The sequence below is a fragment of the Mus pahari genome, chromosome 5 (assembly GCF_900095145.1).
Source record: "Mus pahari chromosome 5, PAHARI_EIJ_v1.1, whole genome shotgun sequence".
NCBI classification, from domain to species: domain Eukaryota; kingdom Metazoa; phylum Chordata; class Mammalia; order Rodentia; family Muridae; genus Mus; species Mus pahari.
This window is the reverse complement of record NC_034594.1, coordinates 100921949-100948836: the sequence shown is the minus strand read 5'-3', so window position 1 is coordinate 100948836 and position 26888 is coordinate 100921949. Positions and strand designations below refer to the sequence as shown.

The window sequence follows — 26888 nt, the reverse complement described above, 5'->3', positions numbered from 1 at the left end:
GGAGGAGGAGGAGGAGGAGGAGGAGGGCAAAGAGGAGGAGGAGAAGGAGGAGAAGGGAGGAGAGAGAGAGAACAAACAGCAATGGGGCACATAGCCAAAATGTCAGGTTCTATAGGCATGAGCTTCTGGGGAACTTTAGGGTAGGGTCTGGGTGAGAAGGGCTGAGAGCCTAGGGGTCAGCATGTGCTTTGGTATGCTAATAGGCAGGCAGTTAGCCACTTGTCCCCGGTTTCTTTTGCACCTGTGTGGAGGTAGAAAAGTGTGGGTAGAAAGCACACACATTTCCAAGTTATGGGAGATAGAGGAGAGGCTCTAAGGGTGAACTCTGCAAGAGAGAAGAAAACAAGACCAAAAAGAATGAGGGACAACCCTGAGCCAAGCTGCCCCTTAGGAAATAGAGGGATAAACAGGAAGTCTCCTGGACCTAAGCTTGTATTTCAAGGGTCTTACAGGAAGAAGTTAAGAAAACCTTCTGTCTGTAGCTCATTGTCAAAGGACAGGCACAGCTCTGAGTAGTGTTAAGAAATGGTTGCCAGCTGAGGTATGGCTGACCCACAGTTCTGACATCCGGACACTAGGTGGCGCATGTCTATCTTTGTATCTAAGGCAAATCTTACCAATGGTAAGAATTTCACCTTGTAGGATGAGGATAATCTTTGCCAAAGCTGATGGGCAGACTGGGAAGAAGCTAAAGATTAGGCTAAGCGTGTGTTGCTGTGGGCAGAGTGTAAATATGGTCTTAACTCTGTTGCTTGGAGGAGTGCTCTACTTGAATCTATTCTTAGATTAGGTTACTTCTCATACGCACCCAAGGTTAATCCTCACTACATGGCTGGCTCTCTCACAGAGTCTGGAAAAGTATGATCTCATTCAGAGACACACGTGGAACTCCATGCATAAAATTCTAAACAAAATAATGGTAGCAGCAAGATTTAGTAAACGTGTGTTAGTTTCTGCTCTTGCTGCCTAGACAGATTACCTGACAAGGGCCACTTAAGAAAGGAAGGGTTTGTTCTACCTCTTAGTTTGAGAGTGCAGCCCAGTGTGGAAGGCATCACTGCAGGAGGCAGCTGATTACAGTGTATTCACAGTTAGAAATCAGGGGGAGAGAGAGCGAGGGAGGTAGGGAGGGATGGAGAGAGGAGGAGGGGAGATGGGAGAGAGAGACAGAAAAACGGACAAGTGGGAGGGGGAGGTACACAGGCCACTCCGCTTACTTATTCAGTACAGCACCCTCACTTATATGACACTGCCACCCACCTTTAGGGTGAGTCTCCCTGCCTCAGTTAACCTAACCTAGCAACTCCCTCACAGACAGACCCAGAAGTTTGTTTCCTGGGAGAGACTAGATCCCCTCAATTAGACAGGGTTAACCATCACATAACTTTGGTGACTAAACTAGAGGGCGAACTTCTAGCTGTGGGGCTTTTGATCCTCGCCAGAGTTGATGTTGTAGGTGTGGTTGTGCTGTAAGAAGCTTAGGCAGAGGCAGTTCCTTCTCTGGAGACTTCAGAGGACACAGGACCCTGCTCACACCTCAGCTTCCGAGTTCTGGTCTTTAGAGCTGTGCGATGGTGAAATTCTACTGCGCCTTCCTGTCTCTGCCTCTGCCCAGCACTGCCATCCTGCCTCTGCCCCCTCCCTTTCTCTCTTCTTTATCCCTCCTTCTTCCCCCCCCTTTCTATTTTGAAATGCTTACCTTGTTTTTATGTGAAGGTATCATTTTTTCACCTAACCCAAATATTATTCCTGTATAAAACCTTCTGCAACTACTACAAGATGGACCAATTTTTTTTTTTTTCCCTCCCGAATCCTCTCAGAACATATAGGAAACTGGAGCTGCACCTAGTGATAGAGGGCTGTTTTGCAAACACCACCCTGGGTTCCATACCCAGGCTAAAACAAGCATTACCTTGCAGGGCTGTGCCAGGGGTGCTTCCCAGACCCTGCCTGCTCCCCTCAATGGTGTGAGGGATGACTCCGGAGGACCCTGCCCTTGTGTGGGTCACAACCTGGAACTTGTGTTCATTTCTTACTGCTGCCACAGTCCTCTGGCTGTGTTTCATTTGCTCTCTGTTGCAGTGATGTAATATACCACCCCCTTCCCCCAAAAAACAGCTTAAGGGAGAGAAATGTATTTTGTCTCATAGTTTGTGAGGGCGGTAGTTTTTCTTAGCATAGCAGGAAGGGAGAGCATGGTCCCAGGAGCAGGTCACTGTGCATTTGCTTAGAGAACAGAGAACAGTGGAGAGTAGGGCTGGACTATAAACTCCCAAGGTGCACCCCCAGTGGCCCACTTTCTCCAGTGAGGCCCCACCTCCTAAAATCCTATGACTTTCCACAGTAGCTGGGAACTAGGGGTTCAAATACCTCAGCCTAGAGTGACTTTTTATTTTCAGAATCATGTTGGAAGGAACATGCATATCCAAAGTTCTGTAGCTGTGTTGATGGGTTTCATTGTCCCCTGTCTCCTAAGGCTGAATTAAGGGCTTTTCTTTAGAGCTCCTGGGAAGAACCTACTTCTGAACTCAGCCACGTTGTTGGCAGAATCTGGTTTTGTGACCTTGGCAATGGGATGGTGCCATTTTGGTGCTGGGAACTTCTTTGAACCCTTTTATATGGGTCCTGTAACTCAGTACAACATCTCTATTTTAAAGTCTATAACATTAATGACATCTGCAAAATTGCATTTGCTGAAGTTGCAGTTTCTAGGGATTCACGTGTAGATGTCCTGGGTGGTTCATTATGCCCTTCCCGAGCCACTGAGAGCAAAATCTATAGGTTGTTTGTTTTAAACTACTCTCCAGGGTACCTCAGTACCTCAGTACCTGTATCAGAAGGTTCTCAATAGCTGTAGTTGATTGATTAATTCAGTAAACAATGGTCAACAATGTACAATTTTATGCTGTTGAACCAAATGCTGACCTAAGTTTAATTTTGAAAAGCATTATTTCTCAAATTTTTATCTATCTTAATGAAAACTAGAAAGCACTAAAGGTATGTACACTTGAAATGAAGAGCTTGTCATGAGGCAAGATCAGGATTATTTTAGAAATGGAGAGTCACCGCTCTTTTGAGGTGTGATCAGGATACCTGGATCTAGTGTTGTAGCCAGAAGTCCCTTATGTGTGTCTCAGGAACACGATCGGAACAAGCAAGTGAATGAAGACAGCATAAGGTGTTTTCTTAACTTGTGACTCAAAGGGAGGAGTGCTGGAGAGACAACTTAGGTGTAAGGCACATGCCTCTCCAGTGTGTGATCCTGACCTATGTGTAAACCAAGGTGTGGTAGTGCATGCAAAGCACTGGCAAGATGGGGGCAGGGCCAGATCTCACCCTGGAAGCTCACTGGCCAGCAAGTTTTTCCAACTTGATAAAGTTCCAGGCCAATGAGCAAAATGTAGAAGGTGCCTGTGTAGTATTATTTTTCTTGCTTTGCTAAAATATCACAACATAAACCAATCTAGGTGGAAAAGTATTTATAGTCCATCACTGGGGAAAGCAAGACAGAAACTTCAAGCATCTAGTTACTTCCCATCTATAGTTAAGAGCAATGAGAAGTAAATTTGTGCATGCCTACTAGTCCTTAGCCCTTTCTCTATACTCATACAATCCAGGGACAAAACCTAAGGCATGGTGACACCCATAATGTGTGTGGTCTTCTCACCTTGATTAAAGCAACCCCCACAGTCTAATCTAAACAGTCCACCATCATTTCTGGTGTTTCTAAGTTGGGTTAACTTGATAATTACAGTTCACAATCACTGTAGCTAAGCTATGACATCTAAAATCTTCATTTAATTTCCACATGCACATGTGCACATAAGTGCTTAAACACACACACACACACACACACACACACACACACGGTTTCCTTCATGTTTCCCACATTGCCTCTGTCTGTAACTACTTCCAAGATGATATTGAGATTAAAGAACACTATCATCGCAAATACACAAATGCATCATGCCTTGAATAAATTCCAGAGAGACCTCCCTAATCAAGACTGAGCAGAACACAGAGACTAAGCTGTCCAGTTTCCAAAAGAACATCTCAGATTCTGCTCAGTATTATGTATGTGAAACAGTGTTCCCTCTCGGACTAGCTCCCTCTCATTGGGAAATTCATACTGTCTTTAGCTGACCTATATGTAAATCCCTTATATTGTATAGTAATAACATTGATACTATCTCTCAATATTCCATAGCTGGTGCCATGTTTCTTGATGTGGGCTATTGGGAAGGCAAGTGGTGAGACACTTTCTATGGTGGAAAGTATTTGGCTGTTGGATTCAGTTTGTAAAAGTTTTGTTATTTATATGTATGCACCTATGTATGTATACATATAAGTATTTGCAGGTACCTACAGAGGCTAGAAGAGGGCATCAGATCCCCTAGAGCAGAAGTTACAGGAGCTCATGAGCCACCTGATAGAGGTGCCAAGAACCAAACTTGGATCCTTTACGCAAAAGCAGCAAGTGTTCTTAACCACCAGACATCTCTGTCACACCTCCAATTTCTTTTAATTAGAAAACTGATGTATTTAATAATGGTGTTGATGTCTGCTCCGTGCTTAACACAAGGTCTTTATTTTTCTTCCATGCATTTTCAAATTCTGTTCTCCCTTTTGTCTTATTAAGAAGGCCAAACGGAAAAGTAGAACTAAGGCTTGAAGCCCCAATGGTACTAAACTAATATGGGGACTCTTGGTGATATTTGAGACTGCTGAGTCATATTTGTGGACAGGAGTATGAAAACTTCTTTTAAAACAGATTAAAATGCCCCAAACAGGAGCATACACACACACACACACACACACACACACACACACACACACACACACATGCTATTTCACTACACAGTATGAAATTAGCCAAATATACAGCCTTTTACCCATTTAAGATTCTCATACTCTCATTCAAATGAGAGTTCTTGCTTATGTGGGGTATAAACTCCAAATGGAGCTCAGTAAGTTCTCCATCTTAATAGCTGACCTTTTCTTGAGATTAAAAACGAATTTTATTTATATGTATATTTATAATATATAAATAATATGCATATACATAATATATAAACAATATAATTTAAAATTATATATCTATATGTATAGTGTGTATTCATTTGTGTGTGTGCATGCATTTGTGCATGTGCATACAGCATAGGGCACATGTGGAGATCAGATGACAACACTCCTTATGTGTTCCTGCTCTGCATCTACCATGCAGACTCATATCATCATGACTACTGCTACAAGACCCTCAGAAGACCAGATGAGTCCATTTCCTTCATGGTCAGAAAGGAGCTCATGCCACCCTGTCCTCAGCTGAGGAACTGGGAACTATAGCTCACCTTTGAGCAGAGGGAGTTTTCCGTAGGAACATGGCCCATGTTAGATTGCCCATGCTCTACGGGATTGCCCCACACCCATGCATATACTGATAGCATTGATTGGGCTCAGCAGTTTAATAGGAGGAAGGAGGAGATGAAGATGGTGGAGACAGTTTTGGGAGGGGGATGTGGGGGACACAGAAGAGTTGGAGAGAGAGAATGGAGGGTATATGTGATTTAAATATCTTGTATACATGTGTGGAATTACCAAAATAAAATAAAAATAAAAAATGATTTTAAAGACAAGTTTTCTGCCAACAGTCTCCCAGAATCACACAAACATAAAAAATTCCAACCAGTGGTTTTAAAAAGTCAAGCATGTGTTGGAAATCACACAGCAGTCACCACAGAAAAGGGTTGCACTAGCTTTTGGAATTTAAGGAGAGTGTAGCAGATGTGATTCCAGAAGGAAACAGAAGGGTCTCTGGAAATGGGATGAACCGAGCAGGTTTACAGTGTTTATGAAAACATGGAAGTAAGGAGCAACCAAGAACTCAGGATCTTCTCAGTCCACAAAGGTGAGAGTCTCAGCAGTCGAAACCTGGGGGCCTGGGATGACCCTGGAGAGCTGCTGCCCTTCGTCCTTCTTGGGAGACCGAGGTCAGCTTAGGGTGGCAGCAACCATGAACTGGGCACTCACACCAGCAGGAAGTGAATGCAGGTAGGCGTCACTGCCTGTCCCTCAGATCTCTTCACACGTGCCACTTGTTCCCACAGAGGGCTGCCCAATCTGGAGGAGGGTCTTCCTCCTATGTCATTCCTTCCTTCCTGGAAATATTGTCACAGACTCACACTTTAGTTGACTCCAGGTGCTGCCAAGCTGACAGCCAAGAACAACCTTCACAATGTCTTTGTAAATAATAGGGAATATATAAAAAGCTTACATTTTGTTTTCTCTGTGTGCCTGTGTCACTTTCTAGCATGGAAAGGTCAGAGGATAACCTGGGGACGTCAGGACTTGGTTTCCACCAGATGGGTCTGAGATTCAAACTCTGGTCCTCAGGTTTAATGTCTAGTCCCTTTACCTGCTGAGCTATCTAGCCAGCACCCTGTCATTCTATCTTTATCAAAAGGGCACATTAAGGGGTTTACTTCTTGCTCTACCATATGGGGATAACCGAGGGCTTCTCTAGGCAGACAGAAAGAGCATCCCTCCAGGAATCAAAATTCGCAGCCCACCATAGATAAAGGCTCTCCGTCTGTGGTATTTTTCTTTCAACTGTCCCTGATCTTGGAGTCAGGCTTTGAAGCACCCCCTCTGAGTTAAAGGAAGCCAGGTTAATGCAGTCACTGCAGCCCCAAATGCTATTTTCACTTGAAGAAAAGCGAAACTAATGTAAAAATTAGGCATTAAGCCTGGTGAATGCATAGGTTGTACTGAGAAGATGCTGACAACATTTAATTAAACAACAAACTCTTTGAAGGCACTAATGGAAGAGTTTTACAGGATGCCTGTTACGTTTTCATAGGCACCCAGTGTGAAGCAGTCACTGTATTGGCTTTTGGATGCATTATCCACCAATAAAAGCAGATACGATGCTATAGAACGGGCCTCCACATTGCCCATAACGCTTCTCTGCCATGGGCTTTTGCTAGTAACGGAGGCTTCTCTGCAGACTTCAGAATACCACTTTCAGAGGCAAATCCTATCACCCTGATAACATTTTCTGCTTTTATTTGATCTTGAAAAACATTTCATTATGTTTAATTTAGGGAAATGAGATTTCCTTAATTACTATCAGTAGCAGCTATTAGAGGCTCAATTACACCCGCAAATTCATTTTTAAAAGCTTTATGGTTTTTCAGATAAAAAATTTCAAGATCTAACTGCACCCATTAAAAGTTACTGTCCCTCCCTCTGGTGCCTAGGCTTCCAAGACTGAAGATCAGCATCACAGTGCAAAAATAAATAATGCCAGTAAGGGAAGATTAGTCTAACTAGGGCTTAGAAGCACTTGTTTGAATAAGCTAGATATTGCATTCAATAAATTGGATCAAGGAATGTGAATGACTGTGGATTTTCTTTCTTTGGTGTTTCCCACATACTAAGATGTGTAGTGTGAAAGGTCAGGCTGGCCCTGACAGGTAATGAAGGCATTGCCCATTCCTATGGTTGCATAATTGTGCAGTTAATTTTTATATGGCCACTGTTACATCTAAAGCCACTTCTCTATAAGAGATTGTAAAGAGGGTCCTGGTATCCTGTAATTTATTGGTCTTTTAAACTCGATCAGTAGATTCACAAGTGATTCTAGTTTTATATATTCTACAATTGCTTTCTCATATAATTAGAGACCCATTGGCATCCAACCTGCAAGTTGCTCGTTAATCATGATAACATCAGTGACTTATTCTTTCTCTTATACATTATGAAGAGGTAAATAAGTTTGTATATAGAGATCTAGAAATTAGTAGAGTCTGCCTCAAGATGCCTGCCACAGGCTTTCTGCCCCCTGCTCACAGACTGAATGGCTTTCCCTGGGAGTACCAAGAGCACTGTAAGCATAAATGTAGTGAATGCTAGTGGCTGGGATTGACCAGGGCTTGGCCATCTGCTTGGTGGCAATCTTGAGCTATGTCATAAAATGTATTTTGGAACAAGAAAGAATCCTTTGAGAAACCTCCAGGTTGGATCATTGAGTTGCCTCATTGTGATGCAAACCCGTCTACTCTGAGGGGAGTGCTCTCTCAGCTGCTACTAATAAAATTGCATAAAAGCTGCAAATACCTTCCTCACTGTTTGTCATGGGTAAATCATATAGGTTCAAATGACTGAAAATCGTTATTCTCAGAGTTCTCTTGCTAATAAACATGAAGGTGAGGGCATCCTATAACTGACTAAAGGTCTATGTATAGAAAGTGCCTGGTTTTGCTTGTTTCTTTGGAGGAGTTTGATGTCATAACCACTTAACCCCAGCAAATGGAGAGGAGGACTGTGTACTTTAGGTACTTGGTATTTGAATGAAGTGGCATTGGAAGGAGAGAAAGATACAAGGTCCATGTATGTCCCATTCTTACATGCATGAGCAATGCATACATGCATGGAGTCCTGGTTTCAGTTGCATGAAGAGTATGGACTATGTTCGCATAAGTCAGAAGACCAATGCTCTATGTATGCATTTGTGTATTTATGTATGTACATATAGAACGATCTTGCCAGCCCAAGGCAAATGTTTGAAAAGGCCAGAGAACTTACCTTTCTGAACATATGAGAGTCCCAGATCAAAGCATGCTCATCTGAGGTGACCTCAAAGTCCAGTAAGTTAATTTTGAAAGCAGGTGCTTGCTGTTTGAGAAGGTCTGGAAGAATGGGTTTTATGAAATAAAGTCCTTATTGTTTCTGTTTTGAACCAGCACCTTGGCTTCATTCTCTGGAGCTGTTGCTTTTAATGACGTCATCACAAGAGAACGTGCACTCATGAGTGCCTGAGCACTGGCCGTATGGCTGCCATGCTTTCAAACATAACGAAGAACCAAGTCGTGTTAATTGTTATTCTCCAAGAGCTTGTGATTCAGTAGCTGTCTACTTTAATAAAGTCTTGCTACAGTGGAGTGATCCAGCTGTAAGGACCATGTAAATATTGTAATAAGCACCCGAACTGGCGTGATCTTTTCGAATACTCACTGAGAGTAGTTTTTCATGCTGTCCGCTCTCAGGAAAGCTGCAATCAGCCACCGAGTTGTTTGTCAATGCCTGGGTGTATTTTTGTAAGGAAGTATCGATTACCGAGTGAAAAACATTTAGTTTTAACAGCAATCAATGAGTAGCAGACAAAAGGACATCTGAAGTTTTGAAGTCTTTAAAAATATGAGCCAAACACCAGATCTAGGGAATTACTGGTACATGGCAGGACCCAAGGGTTATACACATTCCAGACTGCTCACTGACTCTCCTCTCCAGCTGTGATGGAGAGGAGTGGATGACTGACTGTGGAGGAAGATTGACTTAACATAGCAAGTAGAAAAGAAAAGCTGGGGAAGTTGCCTTCTGTAATCTGTCCAATTGAAGGGTTTTACTATGCATTTTTAGATATGCACATCTATGCTTTTTCAAAAAGTTTTATTTAATTTGCAATTATGTGTATGTGTGTTTATATAGGAATTTGTACACACACAGTTACCAGTCTTGGATGACAAGTGCTTTTTTTTTTTTTTATGGTTTTTTGAGACAGGGTTTCTCTGTATAGCCCTGGCTGTCCTGGAAGGCAAGTGCTTTTATCCACTGAGCAGTTTTACCAGCTCCTTGCTTGACATGTTTGATGTGGCTTCTGGGGAATCTGAATTCAGGTCCACAGGTTTGCAAGCAGTCACATTTCTGAGAGATCCAGCTTCCCAGCCCTGTTTGCGTTTAATGAGTGTCTAAACTTAAATTTTTGTGTCAGCGTTGGAAAAAAAGCTATATAGAAAAGCACTGAAAGAGCTGACATCTGTCAGCATGAAAGCTTGCAGACTATTATTAGAGACTTGGAGATAAAGAAAATATGCATTTGTCTGACGATATTCGTTACCTTTTCATAACAACGGTGATGTGCTTGGTATGGGCCATCTAGAAAGTAAAAGAGACATTTAAAAGTCTGCAAGTTCAAATCTCAGATCACATGGACCGCATGTGTTTAGGTCCATGGTGAGGGTGCGACCTTGTGGCCAAAGCTCAGTTTAGAAGAGAGCACACACATCTGGTCCCAGGGAGAAGAGTGATGGTGCTGGTGGAGCTGGTGGAGCTGGTGGAAGTCATACAATCCACTTGAGGGAGATTGTTCATGATTTCTGAATGGATTTCACTATACCCCACCTTTTAAATGACTGCAACACCTTCTATAACATGACCTGGGAATTGAGTCCATTACATGGAGACAAACGGGGAACAGTCAATATCCGAATAAGTATCCCAAACTCTAACAATGACTAACCAATCAGTTTTTGCCTTTATGCTGTGTTCACTATTTATAACTAACTAATGACCAGATTCGCTAGGCCTACAGTGGGCTCCATGTAAATTGCTGCTGAGTTGAAATCCTAAGTAACTGTGGTAGCTCATGACTGTGGAAGCTCTCCTCCCTCCGGCAAGAGAAACTCTCCATGCCTCTGTGAGAATGGGAAGAGATGCTGGCTAATGGCGTAGCAGTAGAGGCTAAGATGTGATTCTGTGTATTACATGAACCTGGTGGTATCTCTGTGCAGCAGCGTACCCGTGGGGATAGATAACAGATTTGTTCCCAGCACAAGTACAAGCACAGGTATTCGATGTTTTTAGAGCTACCAAGCGCTTTATCCCTTCTCCAAAACACAAACTGAAATTTTCATCTTTGGTGGTTGTTATCAAGTTTCAGTCCATGTACGGGAGGAGGTATCTAATTGGTTTTGTTGCCCAATAACCAAGGTTTCTGGGGAATGTATAAAGTTTGAATAGAAAAACACCACCAGCAGCAACAAAACAGTGGATGACTTTTTAGAAAAAGAACACATTGAGTTGACTCCCTGCCAGTAAATCTTAAAAGGGGGTTCACAAACTATTGGCATACTATCTTCCTCTCTACTCATGTATGTTTCTTTTTGAGAGAAAATCGAAACTATTGAGACTATTTCTCACTCTGTAGCCTAGTCCTGGCCTCTTGGTTCATATCCATCTTCCCGCCTTAGCTTTCCAAGTACACACATTGGTGTGATTTGATTTAGATATACACATCCACATTCATTGTTGATCCTCTGTGTCCATCAGTTTCATGGTCAAGGACATATCCGAGCAGGTGAAACAGAGGCAGTAACCTATAAAACCTTGAGTATTCTGCATCTAGTACCCTACTTAAGACATATGCCAATTCCTCTATCGGGAATGATTTCATAATTTAATTGAAATATAATATTCCTTTCTGAAATGACTAGATTTATTTATTGTATATCAGTTTGGGCACATGTGCTATAGTACACATGTGGAAGTCAGAGAACAACTTACACACACACACACACACACACACACTCACACACACACACACAAGCACTTTTTCACTCCATAGCCTCTAACAATGTCTTGGAAGGGAGTGATGTAGATGCATGAGCTGGTTCACTAGTTGTGAAAATTTACTAGGAGAACTCCTAAGTGAGGCTGCCATGTTCTAGATCCCCTCAGATTGTTGGCGCACAACCCTTGACCCTCTCCATCATCCTGCTCTCCTACTCATGTTCTTGTAGCCTTAGGTGCTGTATAAGCACGAGGAGGAAGAAGAGGAAGAGGAGGAGGGGGAGCAGGAGGGGGAGAGGAGGAAGAAGAGGAGTGGATTAGAAACAGCACTCACTGCCCACTCTATCATATAGTTCATCAGTTATGTGACTACTGGCTATAATTTGGGGGAAATGCTTAGAACCCAGCTGGACTTCATACCCATTTATCATTTGTACTGTTAGGAATAACCTTGCCCCTTTCTCTTACTTTCATTCATTTCATATGCCCTATAATTGTTTTTTAAATTTCTCCATGAATAAAGGAGGCATGTTTTTTTTGTAATTTTAATTAATTAATTTATTAGTGTTCTTTGACTGGTTCATACACATAAAATGACTTTTGATCATTGTCATTTGTATCCCTCTTTGTCATCTCTTTCCTTCTCTTGATGAACCCCTTCTTCCAGACAAGCCCCCACAGGGTTGTTTACATGCTGGGCACAGCAGGGGCAACTTACTAGTGGCTACTCTACTGAAAAAAAAATGATACTCACATGCTGCAGCAGCCATTAATTGTCTGTAGTCCCTCCGGGAGGACTGGTCTCTTGGGCCCTTTCCCATCTATGATGAAATGTTGACAGGCTCAGTCTTGTGCAGAGAAACACAGTGGCAACAGAGTTCATGAGTACAATGGCTATGCCATGTCCAGAAGGTATCTTTTACTCTGCATCTTCCCAGAATCTGGCTCTTAAATTCTTTTTGCCACGTCTTCTGTGATGTTTCCTGAGCCGTTAAGGGGGTCATAGAGCTGTTTCATTTAGAGCCAAGCACTCAACAAGTGTGTATTCATAGCCCTTGGAACAGTAATGAGTCTGTGCATCAGCTACTTCCCACAAGGTATGTTTAAATGCTACTTTTCTTTCACTGTTCTGAGACAGGATCTCCAGTACCCCAGATGGACTCCCAGCTGGCTTAGGCCAGTGATAAATTTGAATCTCTGGTCCTCCAGCTTCAACCTCTGGAGTGTCTGGGATTTCAGATATGTTTGCCTCCTCAAGCCCATCATAGATGGTACTGGGGCTCAAAACTAGGGCCAGCAATCTACCTCCTGAGCTATATCCTCAGCATTTAAATGTCTATGTGCCTGCTTGTCTTTTCCACTATTGTATAGATGTTGGTAGTAACTATAGTATGGCTTCAGTGCTTTCAACCACAGTTTTAAGGAATAGATTCCTTCTGTATTGAACATAAAAATAAAGACAAAATCTCTCTGGCATAGCATTTGTTTATTTCTTACTTGTAAAAGATGTTCAGTATACTGAACTGTCTGTCATTAATGGGTCCTCTGTAATTCCTCCTGACCCCAGAGGAGAAGCCATTGTGGTATGAATGGCACACCTGCCCCCTAATGTCAGCTAACCATCACAAATTGGAACGTTCTGGATTGTACGTGTTCCGCTTACTCCTTTGGTAATGATTCCTGGGATTTCTAGGCTTTCTGAAACATGTTTGTTGGACAGTGTATGAATTTTTCTATCTGTTAAAGGGAAGGAGTCCTATTTTATAACATGCAAAGCCCAGAAAAAACTTAGCCTTATGATTTCCTGAAAGAGGTAAAATTTCCAAGACTAATTTTCAGGATCTTAATATAGTAATAATAAAAATGTTTGACATTCATTTATACTGTGTCATATTCAGGCACAGATTTAGTTTCGAGTTCATATTTATGTATATATATATATGCATATATATGTGTACATATATAATAATTTATAAATGGAGGTGCAAGGTGAACATATAAATATCTTTAGCCTAGGTGCAAGAGTCCCCTACTCTTTAGTAGCCCCTCCCTCTTCTAGCCATCTGCAGAGAGTGACTTTAAGAGTGGGCTGACCCATGTCCCTTGTTAGAGAGACCTGGGATGTGCCTGGTCACCCTAGAAAAAGAAGCATCTTTTAGGGCCTCTTTTTTTTCTTAACAATCCAAAGCGCTCTTTCAAGATTTCTGTTTCCCTTTGACTATAAGTTCTATAGCAAGGGAAAGGCACTAATGTTGCCATGTGGTACAGCAACTCCTGCTGTGTTCAGTCAGATCTGACAGAATGTTCCAGAAAAAAAAAAAAAAAACACTTGTGAATGAGAGAGAGCTAAGCGTTCAGCCAGGGTGGGAACTAGGGAAAAATCTAGGAATTCCAAAGCAGGCCCCGCTCACCATGGGTCCTAACCCTTGCTTAAAGCACTCACAGTAGACTTGTAGCCATGTTGTGCAGTTCCTCAGTAAGCATGTGTCCAGCCACACACGAAGCAGATGTTCTGTAAGTGTTGACTCCCATCCCTACTGGCATGTTTTCTTTTTAGGAATAGTATTTATCATGTCTTCATTTGCTCACCACTGCTGTCACTGGGGACCAGTCCTGTGTCATGACATTATCCTTCATTTATATGATTGATCAAGGGCTAAATGTACTTTGAAAGGAGCCATTTAGGGAGCTGGGGAGACAGCTCAGTAAGTAAATTGGATACTGTACAAGTGTAAGGGCCTCGGTTTAATCCTAGAACACACAATAAAAACCAACCAACCAACCAACCAACGGGGCAAAACAACAAACAAACTGGCCTCAAATTGTCGAATCAGGGAGACAGAAACAGGAAGAATCCCAGGACTTTCTGGCCAACCAGCCTTGTCTAATTAGGCAGTTCCAGGCTAGTGAGAGACCTGGGTTCATGGAAAACACCCAAATTTGACCTCTGATTTCTGCAGGCCTATAGCACATGAGTATATAAATGTATACACATAAATGGTTGCCTGGGTGTTCTTGTAAGAGAACACATTTCCCTTTTTGATTGATGAACTATGTTTATTCAGTTCATATATTAGTGTTTAATGATGTTTTAAATAAACATGGTATTTCTATAAAGCTTACCTCCTAGATTAGCACACAGAAAGCTTTCAGTGTGTAATATCTTTACCTTCTCCTAAGGCTGATGATTCTGTGAAAGAGAACACTGAAGCATTGAACAGTGCTGGCTCACAATTCCATGATGATCTTTTAACTCTTCTAAGCTGACCTTTCCAGGATGAAATGTGAATGTTTGCATTTCCTAACAACTGTGAGGCAAACTGCCGGAAATCATGTTTTAAAAAATTGTGAATTTTCTCCTGTAATCTGTCTGCTCTAAAACACTTGAAGCTGATCCTGTAAACACCAGGCCTAATGTTCTCAAAGCGTTGTTTGAAGAAACAGCTCTATGTAAAGAAGAGTCTCTGCCAGGCAATGGAAAGTGTGAAGGCCATCTGGAATGTTCTCCCGATGAATAAAAAGCATTTGTGGAAAATTAATATTAATTGCCAGGATCCTGCGAGCCACTTTGTGGCAGACTTAAACGCTTCGGCAGTAACTTGTACAGTCAGATGTTGACATTATAATTATTCTCTTATTTTAGAAGAGTGAATAATTACCATAGCAAACACTCTAATTTCCCATACACATAATTACACCCATTCACTGAGGAAAGACAGCAATATAAAGATTCCTAGTCTAAATAGGATTCTTTCCTCTCTCACTGATCTACAAAACGAAGGAGGCTGAACTGAATGTGTAGAAAAGGTACAGTCTTATTAAATGCAATTGCAAATGCTCTGGAAGGCAAGCCCTAGCAGAAATAAAATTTATGACTTAATAATTAGTGCATGAAAGAGGCTGAGCCGGTGAGACGAACAGCAACTTGGATTTGTGTTCTATATGCCACGGGAGAAAGTTCTGGACAGGGGACAAAACCAGCAGAGGAAACTGTATGAGGCTTTTAAGATCAAGATATCTGTATATTATTGTCAGTATCAGGATTAAGACTAAAAGTGGTTACTGATAGTCAACTGAAGGTGAAGTGGTGAGATTCGAAGTCAAGAGGATTCAGTCACCCTTAAAAAGCATTGACTGCAGAGTTTTGGACCACTCAGCAATTTGCTTCCATGATGGGTAGGTCCTTACCAAGCACAAGATTTAGTCCCGTTCTTGTCTTAACCAAGCAGTGATTTGGAGGAGGCAGCACAGAACTGTGTATGGAATTCTTAGCAAGTGTTAGAGTGACATGTTTTTTTGTTTGTTTGTTTTTGTTTTTTGTTTTTTTTTTTTTTTTGAGTGGAGCTAAACAGTAAGAGTATGAGAGAGGATGACATGGATGTAAGGTTCAGGGCACATGGAGGGCAGTGCAGGCAGAAAGTAGAAGGGATGGAGTATTATGGGATGCTATCTTTTAGGCAGGACTTGACCTTTGAACTTTATGTCACAGCAGCTGTGATTGTCTTCCCCAAACCTCCATGAATTCTGCCCATCATTATTCTGTCATAGAGGAGGCAGGAGCTCTGAAAGCTCCACCCTTCCCTGAGGACCTGTAGGCTGTTAGTTAAAGATGTTAAATATGTCAGGAAAAGAGAGACGTATTAAAAGGACATGGAAGCACAGGGGATCTGTTGAGAAAAGGCAGAGGAACAGTGGAGAGGGAACATCAGAATATGATCAAAATGCCATGCGTTTATATGTGTGTGTATGTGTGTGTGTGGGGGGGCATTATGTGTGTGTGCACGCCTGTGTGCGGAAATATCACAGTGAAGGCCATTGTATATAATTATGAATATGCTAAGAGAAATAAAAGCATATCAGAATATAGGATACAATGTAAATTAGGTGGGCATGTTCTAAGAGAACAAGTTTGAGAAAACAAGGCAGGTGTTAACCTTTATGGAAGATTTACCTGTGGATCAGAAGATAGATGAGAAAGACCTCGGGATCCTGTGTAATAAGGCAGGAAGAGAAGGAGAGCATTTCCAAGTTCCACCTCAGGTTAAGGCAGCTACAGAGTATCGTAGATTTTCATTGGTCCCTGTGGGTAGAGGCAAGAGAGGAACAGAGTAGGGGAGATGAGAGAAATCTATCCAAGCCCCCCAAAAGATGGTTTGCAAGCCCCCCTAAAGATGGTTCAGAGCAGAGCTCTGCCAGTCCAGATTGTTTAGAGACTGGTGTGCCACCCTTTTTTTGTGTACAGAATATACAGTCTCCAAAGCAAAGAAAGGGGAATTTAGGAATGTAGTCAAGTATGAAGGCACTTAATAAAATTGATTCCCAAGAACTCCTGAGGGGATAGAATAATTAATAGCTACTGTTAATTATGATCAATTAAACATGACAATGGAGAAAGATCTGTGACTAAAGTAGAATGTATCACTGACTTTATAAAAGCACCCATTGGCCAAGTAAATGATGCGTTCACTAAACTAAGTTGAGAAGTGAGCCTTTGGTAAAAAAAAGAAAAAAAAAAAAAGAAAAGAAAAGAAAACCCAATGAAAAGACTGTTCTGAACCAGGCAAATGGCTATAGAAATCAGGCTTACCACCCAGTTTGTCAACTAAAGTCTTAACTACCTCAATAACTCCATCATCATCATCATCATCATCATCGTCATCATCAATATCATCATCATCATCATCATCATCATCATCATCATCATCATCAGGTACTATATCACATATGAGGAAATGGTTTCCTAGAAGCTTGTTGAAATCAGAAAGACAGTGAGGCAGAAATCCTCACAGATTAGCCCTTTCCAGGACATGAACCCATTGTTCATGAATGACATTCACAACTAACACAAGCTCCACTTGCTTTCTTAAGGTAGTTATAGTTTCCAAAGTCCACACCAGGGATGGATTCCCTTGTTCCAGGATCAATTAGATTTGGGGTTTCTCTTTAAAACCTACATAGAAATGGGAGCTGTGATCCCTCTGCTTTGTCCCTCCCTCCACAATTACCTGATGTTAACTGCCTCACTTGCACTCCATTGGCTAAGACAAATCATACATCTCACCCAATGACCTGAGAATAATTCAGTCCCCTTAAATTCTTACTATGGGACACCTATGCTCTGACCAGCCCTGACCCTAGAGTGTGCACACACATCATCTTGTTGACATTGGTACCATTGCTAATTACATTTCTCTAGGTTGTGGCTGCTTTTCATGGGTGAATATAAGGTAAGTGTTGGAGAAGAGCTTAGCCCTTTAGAAGTAAGTCCGTACATAGGCTCCCTCTTCAAGAATACAGTCTGTCATGGTCGCAGGAGTGTGAGGTAGCTGGTCACATTGCCCCTGTAGTCGGGAAGGTGAGTTGAATTGCCCAACTCACTTTCTCCTTTGTATCCAACCCAGTACCAGAGCCCATGGAGAGGAGTCCTCCACATTCAGGATGGATTTTCCCTCCTGTATTAACTGAATCTAGAAATTCTTCAGTAGACAAGTTCAGTTTGAACTTGTGATTCTAGGTCCTCTCACGTTAACAAGCAACATGCCATCATCCTGCCAAAGCTGAACAGGAAGCCCATGGGAAAACCAAAGTGACAACTTGGATAGTTAGTTTCATGTCTTCTTCACTTCATGAATTAACACGTATAGTGGTCTGAGGTATGCATAACTCTCCACACATTTTCATTACTTGTTTTCTCAGGTCTATGGTGGAATCAAGGCAAAATTTACATGATACCATATTATGTATTAAGTTTCACCATTTGGATCTTCATTCAGAATCCTAATTGTTAAGTTCACTCTCCCCTGGATTCACGGAGACAGTCTCTCACTGAACCCAGAGCTTGTGTATAGGACTAGTAAAACTAGCCATCTGGCTCTGACCTTCACACTTGGGGGACATGCACTTTATCCACTGGATCATCTCCCAGACCAGAGCTTTCTTTTACTGAAGAAAAGTTGGCCATGTTATATGGCTCGCCTGTGGCTTCTCTTTCAGGACTCCACCTTGGCATAGCGGACATTTTGAGATGCACCCCTTGCCCATCAGTCCTGTTTACCCTTGCAATTTCTGCCCACCCCTGCTCTACTCCGTGTCCTTATCTCCATTATCTAAGTCACCATTTGTCCCTCCTCTCACTTAAAAAAAAAATCATGTTCTGCTTCTTTTTTTAGCTAGAATGGAAGCTTTGTCTCTCTCAGGTGATGTTATCAGCACTGCGGAAATATCCAGTATTGTTTTTATCTGAGCATCACAAAATCTGATTCTGATTCTTCTGTTACAGCCAACAGTTTGTGCTTTAAAAAAAATCAATGCTGAAGTTCTTTATCTGCATCTCAGCCTCTAGAATGACCGAATCTCTCATAACTAATGGAGATATTGAATTCAGACAGTTTTATGGGGAAAAATACATCGCAATTTGTGTGAAAAGCAAAAATTGGGACAGCAATTAGATGCTGTAACTGTACCTTAATTTAGATCCATTTGACATTGGTTTGCTAGAAACTGGTAGAGGGCTTTTAAATTAAAACTAGTCTTTTTATGAAAATATTAGTTTAATCTTTACACTGATGTGTTTAGCTTATAGGATTCTGTCCTCTGTGTGTATGTATGTGTGTGTTTCTGTATTTGAAATCATCAAATTGACCTAAAGATTATTCATTGGAAAAGAAAGTTGTCCCTTATTAATATGGAAACCCCTTCAATATCTCACTGAAAAATCAGATAATGCTTTTCCTGTCTTTAGAGATAGTCTCATAGAGCCCAAGAGAGGCTCAAACTTCCTAAGGAACCAAGGATGACCTTGAACTTCTGACTTCCTTTCTTCAACCTCCCAAGTGTTGAGATTACAGATACAAGAGATTGCCACCCAGTTTATTCTGTTCTGGCCATGACTCCCAGACTTTGGGAATGTTTGCAAGCACTCTACAATTGAGCCGCAGCCCTAGCCCCTGTTGTGTGCTTTCAAATTAAGAAAGGTCCCGGTTCTCCCTGCAGAACTTGTCCCTTTGTGCTGCATGTGCTTCTGAACTGTTCAATCCTTGCCACTTCCATCTGACCCCACCTCTTCCACATTCTACAAAAAGGGCGACTGTGCATAACCCTTCTATATAGTGACTCATCAGATAAAAAGCATTGTGTTTATGTTATGCAGATAAAGGGTTAGGCTATTTTTATTATGTTAAATGCGCAACATAAAAATGTCCATGTTAACCAGTCCAGCAGGGAATTGGCTTCGGTACATTTCCTGTCTCAAATACACTTTCCATTCCTTTCCATGCATCCAGAATGCAATATTCCAAGATGACAGGGTAAGGATTTTATTCTGATTTGGCCTGATGTCAGTAAAAGTAACTGACTGGTAGTGTTCAAAGAGCCAGCTCCAGAGTCAACAAGCAGAAATATTTATTTCCAGCACTACTGTGCACTAATGCTCTAAAAATACAAAGTATATTTGTATAGGAGCAATGATCCTAACCTCAGACAAGTATTGATAGAGCTGGAGATTTATAAAGAAAAAGTATAGAAAGTAGATCTCAAATGCATTGGATATAGTGGGTGCTGCTGGAACTCAGGATTGGAGAGAAGAATGAGGCTGAACCTGGGAACAGCCCAGGGGTGTCTCAGGGAGTGTTATATAAATGTATGAATGTGTGCATGTGTACGTGTGTGTGTGTGTGTGTGTGTGTGTGTGTGTGTGTGTGATGTCTGCCAGTGCATTTGTGGGTAGAGGCCAGAGGAGGATTTCTATTGTCCTGTTCTATCACTCTCTGCCTTATTCCCTTGAGACAGGTTCTGTTACTAGACCTGGAACTTGAATGGTAGTTACTAAACACCAGTGATCCTCCTATCTCCCCTTCTTAATGGGGGTAACTGGTTCATGTGTGCCCACCTGACTTTTTTATGTGGGTGCTGGGAAGTCAAACTCAAATCCTCAAGCTTGACCTGCAAGTTCTCTTACCCATTGAGTCACCTCCCCAGGGGTCAGAGGGTCTTTTAAGTGGGAAGAAGAGAATGGTCAAATCCCAGAGGCAAGGAGATGTGCATTTTCGGAGTATGACAACATATTTCTAGAGTGTAATCTTTTATTTTCTTCATGGTCCCCAGGATAAGTTTCTCTCTATAAATTAGAGCTGGAGTTCTGGAGATAGATCAGTTCAGAGCACTTGCTGTTCTGGCAGAGGACCCATTGTTTTCCTTAGCCCCAACAGGTCCCTTCTAACCATCCATAATTCCTGTTCCAGGCACTCTGATGGCCTTCATCCTAGCTCCATGGATCCTGGGTTCTCCGTAGCACACAGCCATAAGTACAGGCCAAACACTTCCCCACATAAAAATGAATAGATCTTAAAAATAACAAGCTGGAGAAACTACATCTTTGCTGTGTTTTTTTTTTCAATGGCTGGTAACCCGTAACAGGCTTGTGACCCTGAATATTCATCGTGACAGAGTCACCACACTTGATTTATCTCAACTTGGAGCTCCCCACTTCTCTTCTTCCTCACAGAGTCATGCAAGATGTGTATGGTGAGCCCTCACATACCCAACACCATAACATTGTATAATCTGTACTCCGTGTTCCATTTAGCAGCAATAACCACAGTAGTGTTGCTGTTGAAAACCAATAACAAAAACGAGACACTGGGGACAGTATTGCTGCGGCGGAGTTCATATTATCTGGAGGAGCTGAGCTGTGTGCAGGACAGTTGTGTCAGCTATGTGTGTCCATTTGTGAGATTCCCTGGCTTGGCAAAGATTTTGAAAGCAATGAGTGATTTGGTCTGTTTTGAACCTCTGAAAACCTGGTTGAACAAAATTAAAACCATCTCTCGAGCATCTTTTTTTTTTTTTTGCCTTAACTCTATATTTTCACTCAGGGCTAATTAATTTTTTTTAATCAGGACCCCCTTTTAGACATTTTATGTGACCATAGATTCACGGGTATATAAAATAAAACACAAACTGACTATAAATCACAGCTATTTGTTTAAAAACAGTTCTTCAGTGTATATGTGTTTTACTACCTACTAAAAGCAAAAGCAAAATTTTATACCAATGAAATGGACTCCCTTGCTTGTTTTGATGTAAAGAATGAAAATTCTTGGCTATTGATATAATACCACAGTGTACAGAATGTCTTCCATGTTTTCAGAGTTGATGCATATCTTGATTTTTCTAATCATTAATCATTAATCCTGAATGTAGTGCTTCCCGTTAAACATGGTATAAGATGACACAGGTATGTCTGCGCTCCTTTCAGAATTTGCTGTCCTAATGTCAAGGTAGAATTGATTGAACTGAAGTCAGTGACTCCACAGCAAGAGTTTAGCAAGTGTCCCTACATAGTTCAGCACACAGATGTACTAATTGGCTCGGAGCATGCTGAGAACCGGAGGCAGCGAACACCCCTCTGTCCTGTGTAACGAACGCCTTACGCTTATAAATGGCAAAATGTGTGTTCAGTAAAACACTGCCACTTACAATCAGGGAACCCTATGCCTGAGCCAGGATGTCTCAGGCAGTGTCACTGGCCCTACACGTCAAAACAGCATGCGCAGGGCTGGGTGTGCCTGCTTCAGAAGCAAGGCTGAGGGGAGCCTGTGCGCTGTGGCATGGATATGCCGGCTGACACAGACGCATTGGGTTTTTGTACTTGTTTTCTTTTGAATTAATGCTGTTTGTTGAGCATTCATAAACTTGTACTATTTTCAAAACTTTCATGTCTGTGACTGGATATGGGGTTTTCACCCACGACTTCAGATTTAGTCTAATTAACTTGAGATTCTTGGTCTTTCTATGCAGTGGAATATGACAGTGACAGTATGTCTAAATGATGTTCCAGTGATTGAAGGGATGAGGTCATTCTGAGTAGACAGTGATGCTTTCATATCTGAATAATTATGACTTTGGTGGGAAGTTGGGGTCGTAGTTGCTTACAAAAGACAACTTGATTCAATGGATCTCATTTCAGTCCAGAGTCAAGCCATCCAGCCCTCAGACTCTTCCACCTTCGGTGATCATGGGGGCGCGCGCGTGTTTATGCTTGCTCACGGGGGCCCATGTGATGCCAGAGGAGGAGGTCGGGATGTGTTCCAGTCACTTGTCACTTTGTTTCCTGATCCAGCATCTCTCACTGTGCAGAGATTGTGCCTTTCCAGCTAGAATGCTTGCCTGGCCAATAAGGTCCTTGGATCCACCTCTCTCTGCTTCCTAGTGCTGGTATTATGGGTGCTTGTTGCTGTGGGGGCTTTTATGTTAGTGCTAGGGATCAGAACTCGGGTCCTCTGCATACTTGCAAGGCAAATATTCTCTCTACAAAGCAATTTTTTCAGGCCAGGGCTTCTGTGATCTTTAATGAGATCTTTGATTCTTGACTTCCTGATCTATAAAAGGGGTTAGTAAAACACTACTGCACAAAGCTGTTATCATTTCATGTGTAGTGTGTGTCTATGTGTCTGTGTCTGTCTGTCTATGTCTACCTAGTTGTGTGTCTGTGTCTACGTATGTATGTCTGTGTCTGTTAGCTCTTAGGAACCAGCAGCTCTCCCTGCCCCTCATTTTGGCAAGCATACCTTCTGAAGGCCATGCCCTTCCTTCTCTGTCTCGTAGCACGAGAAGCTGATACATGAGTTGGAAGAGGAACGGCACTTGCGGCTACAGAGTGAGGAGCGGCTGCGGGAGGTGACCCTGGAGTCAGAGCGCAACAGGATCCAGATGCTTGGCCTGCAGCAGCAGTTTTCCAGGTACTGCTCTCCCGTGAGCATGGCGGGCCTAAGGTCTGCTTCCTCTTGACTTTCTGGGAGCACGGGCTTTGTTGCCTTCAGCAAGTGTACTGTACCACGTCTGGCAAGCAGCCTCTTCACAGCTTGATCAATCCTCTGTGACTTATTTTGACCTGACAGTTGAAGTTTGTGACGAAATGGTTGGCTTTTCTTCTCTGGTAGCTCCCCAAAGTGTTGTGTGTAAAATATTGTGAATTATGCTGATCCCCTTCTAGTTTCGTATGAATGAGACTCAGACTATGGTTTATTTATTTGGCATTGGCAATTACTAGAGGTGGGGGGAGGTAACCCTTAATCTACTTTTCTAACAGCTGGGCTGGCTACTGCCCCGTCTGTGAACCCCAAATACTTGCTGTTGAAATCTACCTGGGCTATTTCTGCTCCGCAGGCAGTCTTGTGTCCTGGGATGCCGAGGGCATTTCACTCTGGCGCAAACTGCTGGTCAATCACTGATGAAGACCTCCTGTTCTCCCATCTTCTCCTCCATGATTCATTCTCATTCTCTCTCTCTCTCTCTCTCTCTCTCTCTCTCTCTCTCTCTCTCTCNNNCCCCCCCCGCACGCCCTACTGGAGGCTCCCAGCCCTGTAACTCAAATTCCACCTCTTTCTATTCTCCCTAGTAATTGCTTGGAGCTATTTTATTGAAAAAGTGGGGAGTAAGGTTTGCACAACAAAGGCTAGTACTGGTGGGAATTTGCTCCTCTTTGGGGCAACCAGATCTTGGGGTACACAATTTAGCTATGAATACAAGCAGCACCAGACCAACCTCCAACAGCTCTGTTTGGTGGCTTTGCCATGAATTAGATTCTGTGGGTGTGCTGCGTCTGTGGCCAGCTAGGATAATAAGATTTTAATGCTCATCCCAGTACTAATTATTTGGTATATTCTTACATTTTTCTGAGGAGCCAAAAACAAAGAATAATGGTCTGTGTTATTTTTTCTTTTAAGAAGATAAGATTGCTTTTCAGTCCTAGTCATTTACTATAGGGCCAGGCGATGGCACGGCTTCTATTTGAAAGTCTATTCAGGGCTGAATGGGAAAATACCAGTATGTGCATTAAAGCCCTGAGTCCAGGGTCCAATCACTTCCCTAAGTAAAACTGAAAACTATTTCATTCCACATTTGTATCTGGAGGTCATCCTAGGCTTTGTCATGTTGGGAAGTTGTCCTACAACGTTAATGTTCATGAGCGCTGTGGGGGACCTGTATTTCCATCATAAAGCTTTTTATATCAACAGTTTAATATCTCTCCCTTCTGCTCGCTCACCCTCCCTCCCTCCCTCCCTCCCTCCCTCTTTCCCTCCTCCTTCCTCCCCTTCCTCTGTGGTGGTATCACACACATGTGTGTCAGCAGACACCCTTGGGTTTAAGTCCTTGCTTCCCACCTTGTTTGAGACAGTGTCTCTCTTGTTGCTTTTCCCCTCCTGTATACACCAGGTTAGCTGGCCAGCAGCTTCCTGAAGTTCTCTTGTCTCTGCCTCCCACATCCCCGTGGGACAACTAGGAATGCAGATGCAGGTGCTGCTGTTGTCTGCCTCTGTGTGGATTCTGGGGGTTCGACTGCGGGTTCTCACACTTACCCAGAGATTGCTTTACCCACTGAGCCATCTCCACTGCCCCATCCCTATGTTTTTAAATATGTTGCAGTGAGAGACCTCAGTTCAGCCTTGAGATCATTTTCCCCACCGTGGTAACACACACCACCGATGCTCATGTCCTTGGCTTGGGGGCTGCAAAGAACATGGCGGGGAAGAAAGTCTGACTCATCTGTATTCATTACTGTAATTTAAATATGCTGTCAAACTCATGAAATTACTCAGGTGCTATAGAAAAGCACCCATAAATACTTTAACATTTCCCTGGCCAACCCTTTAAGCTCCTTAAACCCCCTTACCCTCAGATCATCTCTCCGTTGTGTGAAATCTCACTTTCTGTATAGGAGCCAGTAATAACAGAGGCTCTCCAGTCCAACTGGAAGACCTGCTGTGGAATAGCTGCCATTTTAATGATACAGGAAGGAAGGGGGCAGGGCTCACTCTTTGCACTATCTAATTGAGATGTCTCTATATTCAAGCTATTGATTTCCATGATGGGCCACAAAAGACACAGTAAATTATTTTCATATGATGCTCGGTGATGCTGGGTCACCGGTTGTAAATCAAATGACATTCCCACATAGATCTGAGTTATTCAAGAGTCCGAACTCTATCCTGGGCTGAAAGAGAAGATAATTATATGTACAATAAATAGCGGTTGCTTTCCCATACTGCTTTTGTGAGGATATTTCCCACTGTAATCAGGTTTCTTACGTAGCGCTTAAAGGGCCTTAAAAAGGGTCAGCTGCAGTTGCAGTCAGGGAACTAAGAGAAGCCAGCCGGGGCGGGGCACATATGACAGATAATTACATGATCATTTGGGATCATTGAACTATGTTTGACGGCCTTTCACATGTCAAGCTTTAGTGTTGAAGGCATGGCTAGTGCTTCTTGTGAAGACAGTTCTCATCGAGTCTTTGTGAAGTCCTCAGTGTTGGATCTACCTCTGGGCATATTTCACAATGGAATGGTCATCTGATGATTTACGTAGCAATCCAAAGTATTATGCGGAACATTAAAAGTTAGAGCGAGGTTTATTTTAACTCTGTGTCTGTGTCTGTGTGTGGGTATGTGCACATGAACGCGGTGCCTGTGGAGACCAGAAAAAACGCATTGACTCCTCTCAAGCTGGAGTTAGAGACAGTTTCAGGGCACCTGCTTCAAATTCTGGGAACTGATTTCAAGTCTTCTATAAGAGCACTCCTTGTGGTTAACTGCAGAGCTCTCTCCAACCCTCAAGTTTAAAACTTTTATATTTGCAATGTTATCTTTCTCCACATGGATTGGCAGTTCTCTTTATATGTGTTAATTACTGGAGGTATGAGGTTATTTCTCCACTTCCCCCATGGGCTGATGTTAATTTTTACATCAGGTTCATGAGGTTGATTTCCAAGAAAGCTGACAAAAGAAAACCAACCTCCCTCATAGAAGCCACACCCTAGATTCCCTCAGAAGGTAGAAGGTTTAACAAATATGCTCACCACAACTCTATCACTTAGTAGAGTACACAGTAGTAAAGATGGGAGTTTTCATATTGGTCCCCTCCCGGAGGTGAGGGAGCCCCTTAAACGGTAAGCTCTCGGGGGACAGGCAATATTGCAGGGCTGCCTCTCATGTATGGTTACACACTCAAAGATATTTTCCAGATGTGATGGCGTTTAAGCTGTTGCCTGGTGGGCCACATACATGGCTGAACATATCTTATGAGAGGTTAATAATGAAAAATCCCATAATTGTTCTTACCCTCTCCATTCTTTTAGCTACTTGCTCAATGTGTGCTTATGCAGTTAGCTAAGCTTAGTGGTGTAGACAGAGCTTAGGGCAGAAATTCTCTTCCTAGGTAAAGATGGTGATGGGCTGAGACCCAGCCTCCTCACCTCAAATTAAGGACATGTTTACACCAGACGCACCTGGAGGAGTGTTAGCAGGGCATCTCCTCCAATGGGTGGGTATATTACCTTTCAGTATGGGACTTTTTTTTTTCTTTTTGAGGAAGCAATTCATGAAGCAGCAAGTCCTTAGACTACTGATATCAAACACAGCCGTACATGATTTGCACATCAGACTTGGTTCCTTAGGAAACAATCTAGTAAATTCATAAATTGTTCCCGGAAGCTCCTGTCCTTAAGTTCTCTCTCTCTCTCTCTCTCTCTCTCTCTCTCTCTCTCT

At 42.4% G+C, this 26888-nt stretch overlaps 1 protein-coding gene across 1 annotated transcript in view; it reads left to right on the top strand.

The window, feature by feature from the left end:
- The window catches only part of Nckap5 (NCK associated protein 5), an 809936-nt gene that overhangs the window by 317211 nt on the left and 465837 nt on the right, over positions 1-26888 (top strand). Inside the window, exon 5 of the mRNA XM_021198000.2 lies at positions 22951-23084. Within this exon, the coding sequence (XP_021053659.1) occupies positions 22951-23084 (134 nt within the window). The remainder of the gene's footprint in view (positions 1-22950; positions 23085-26888) is intronic.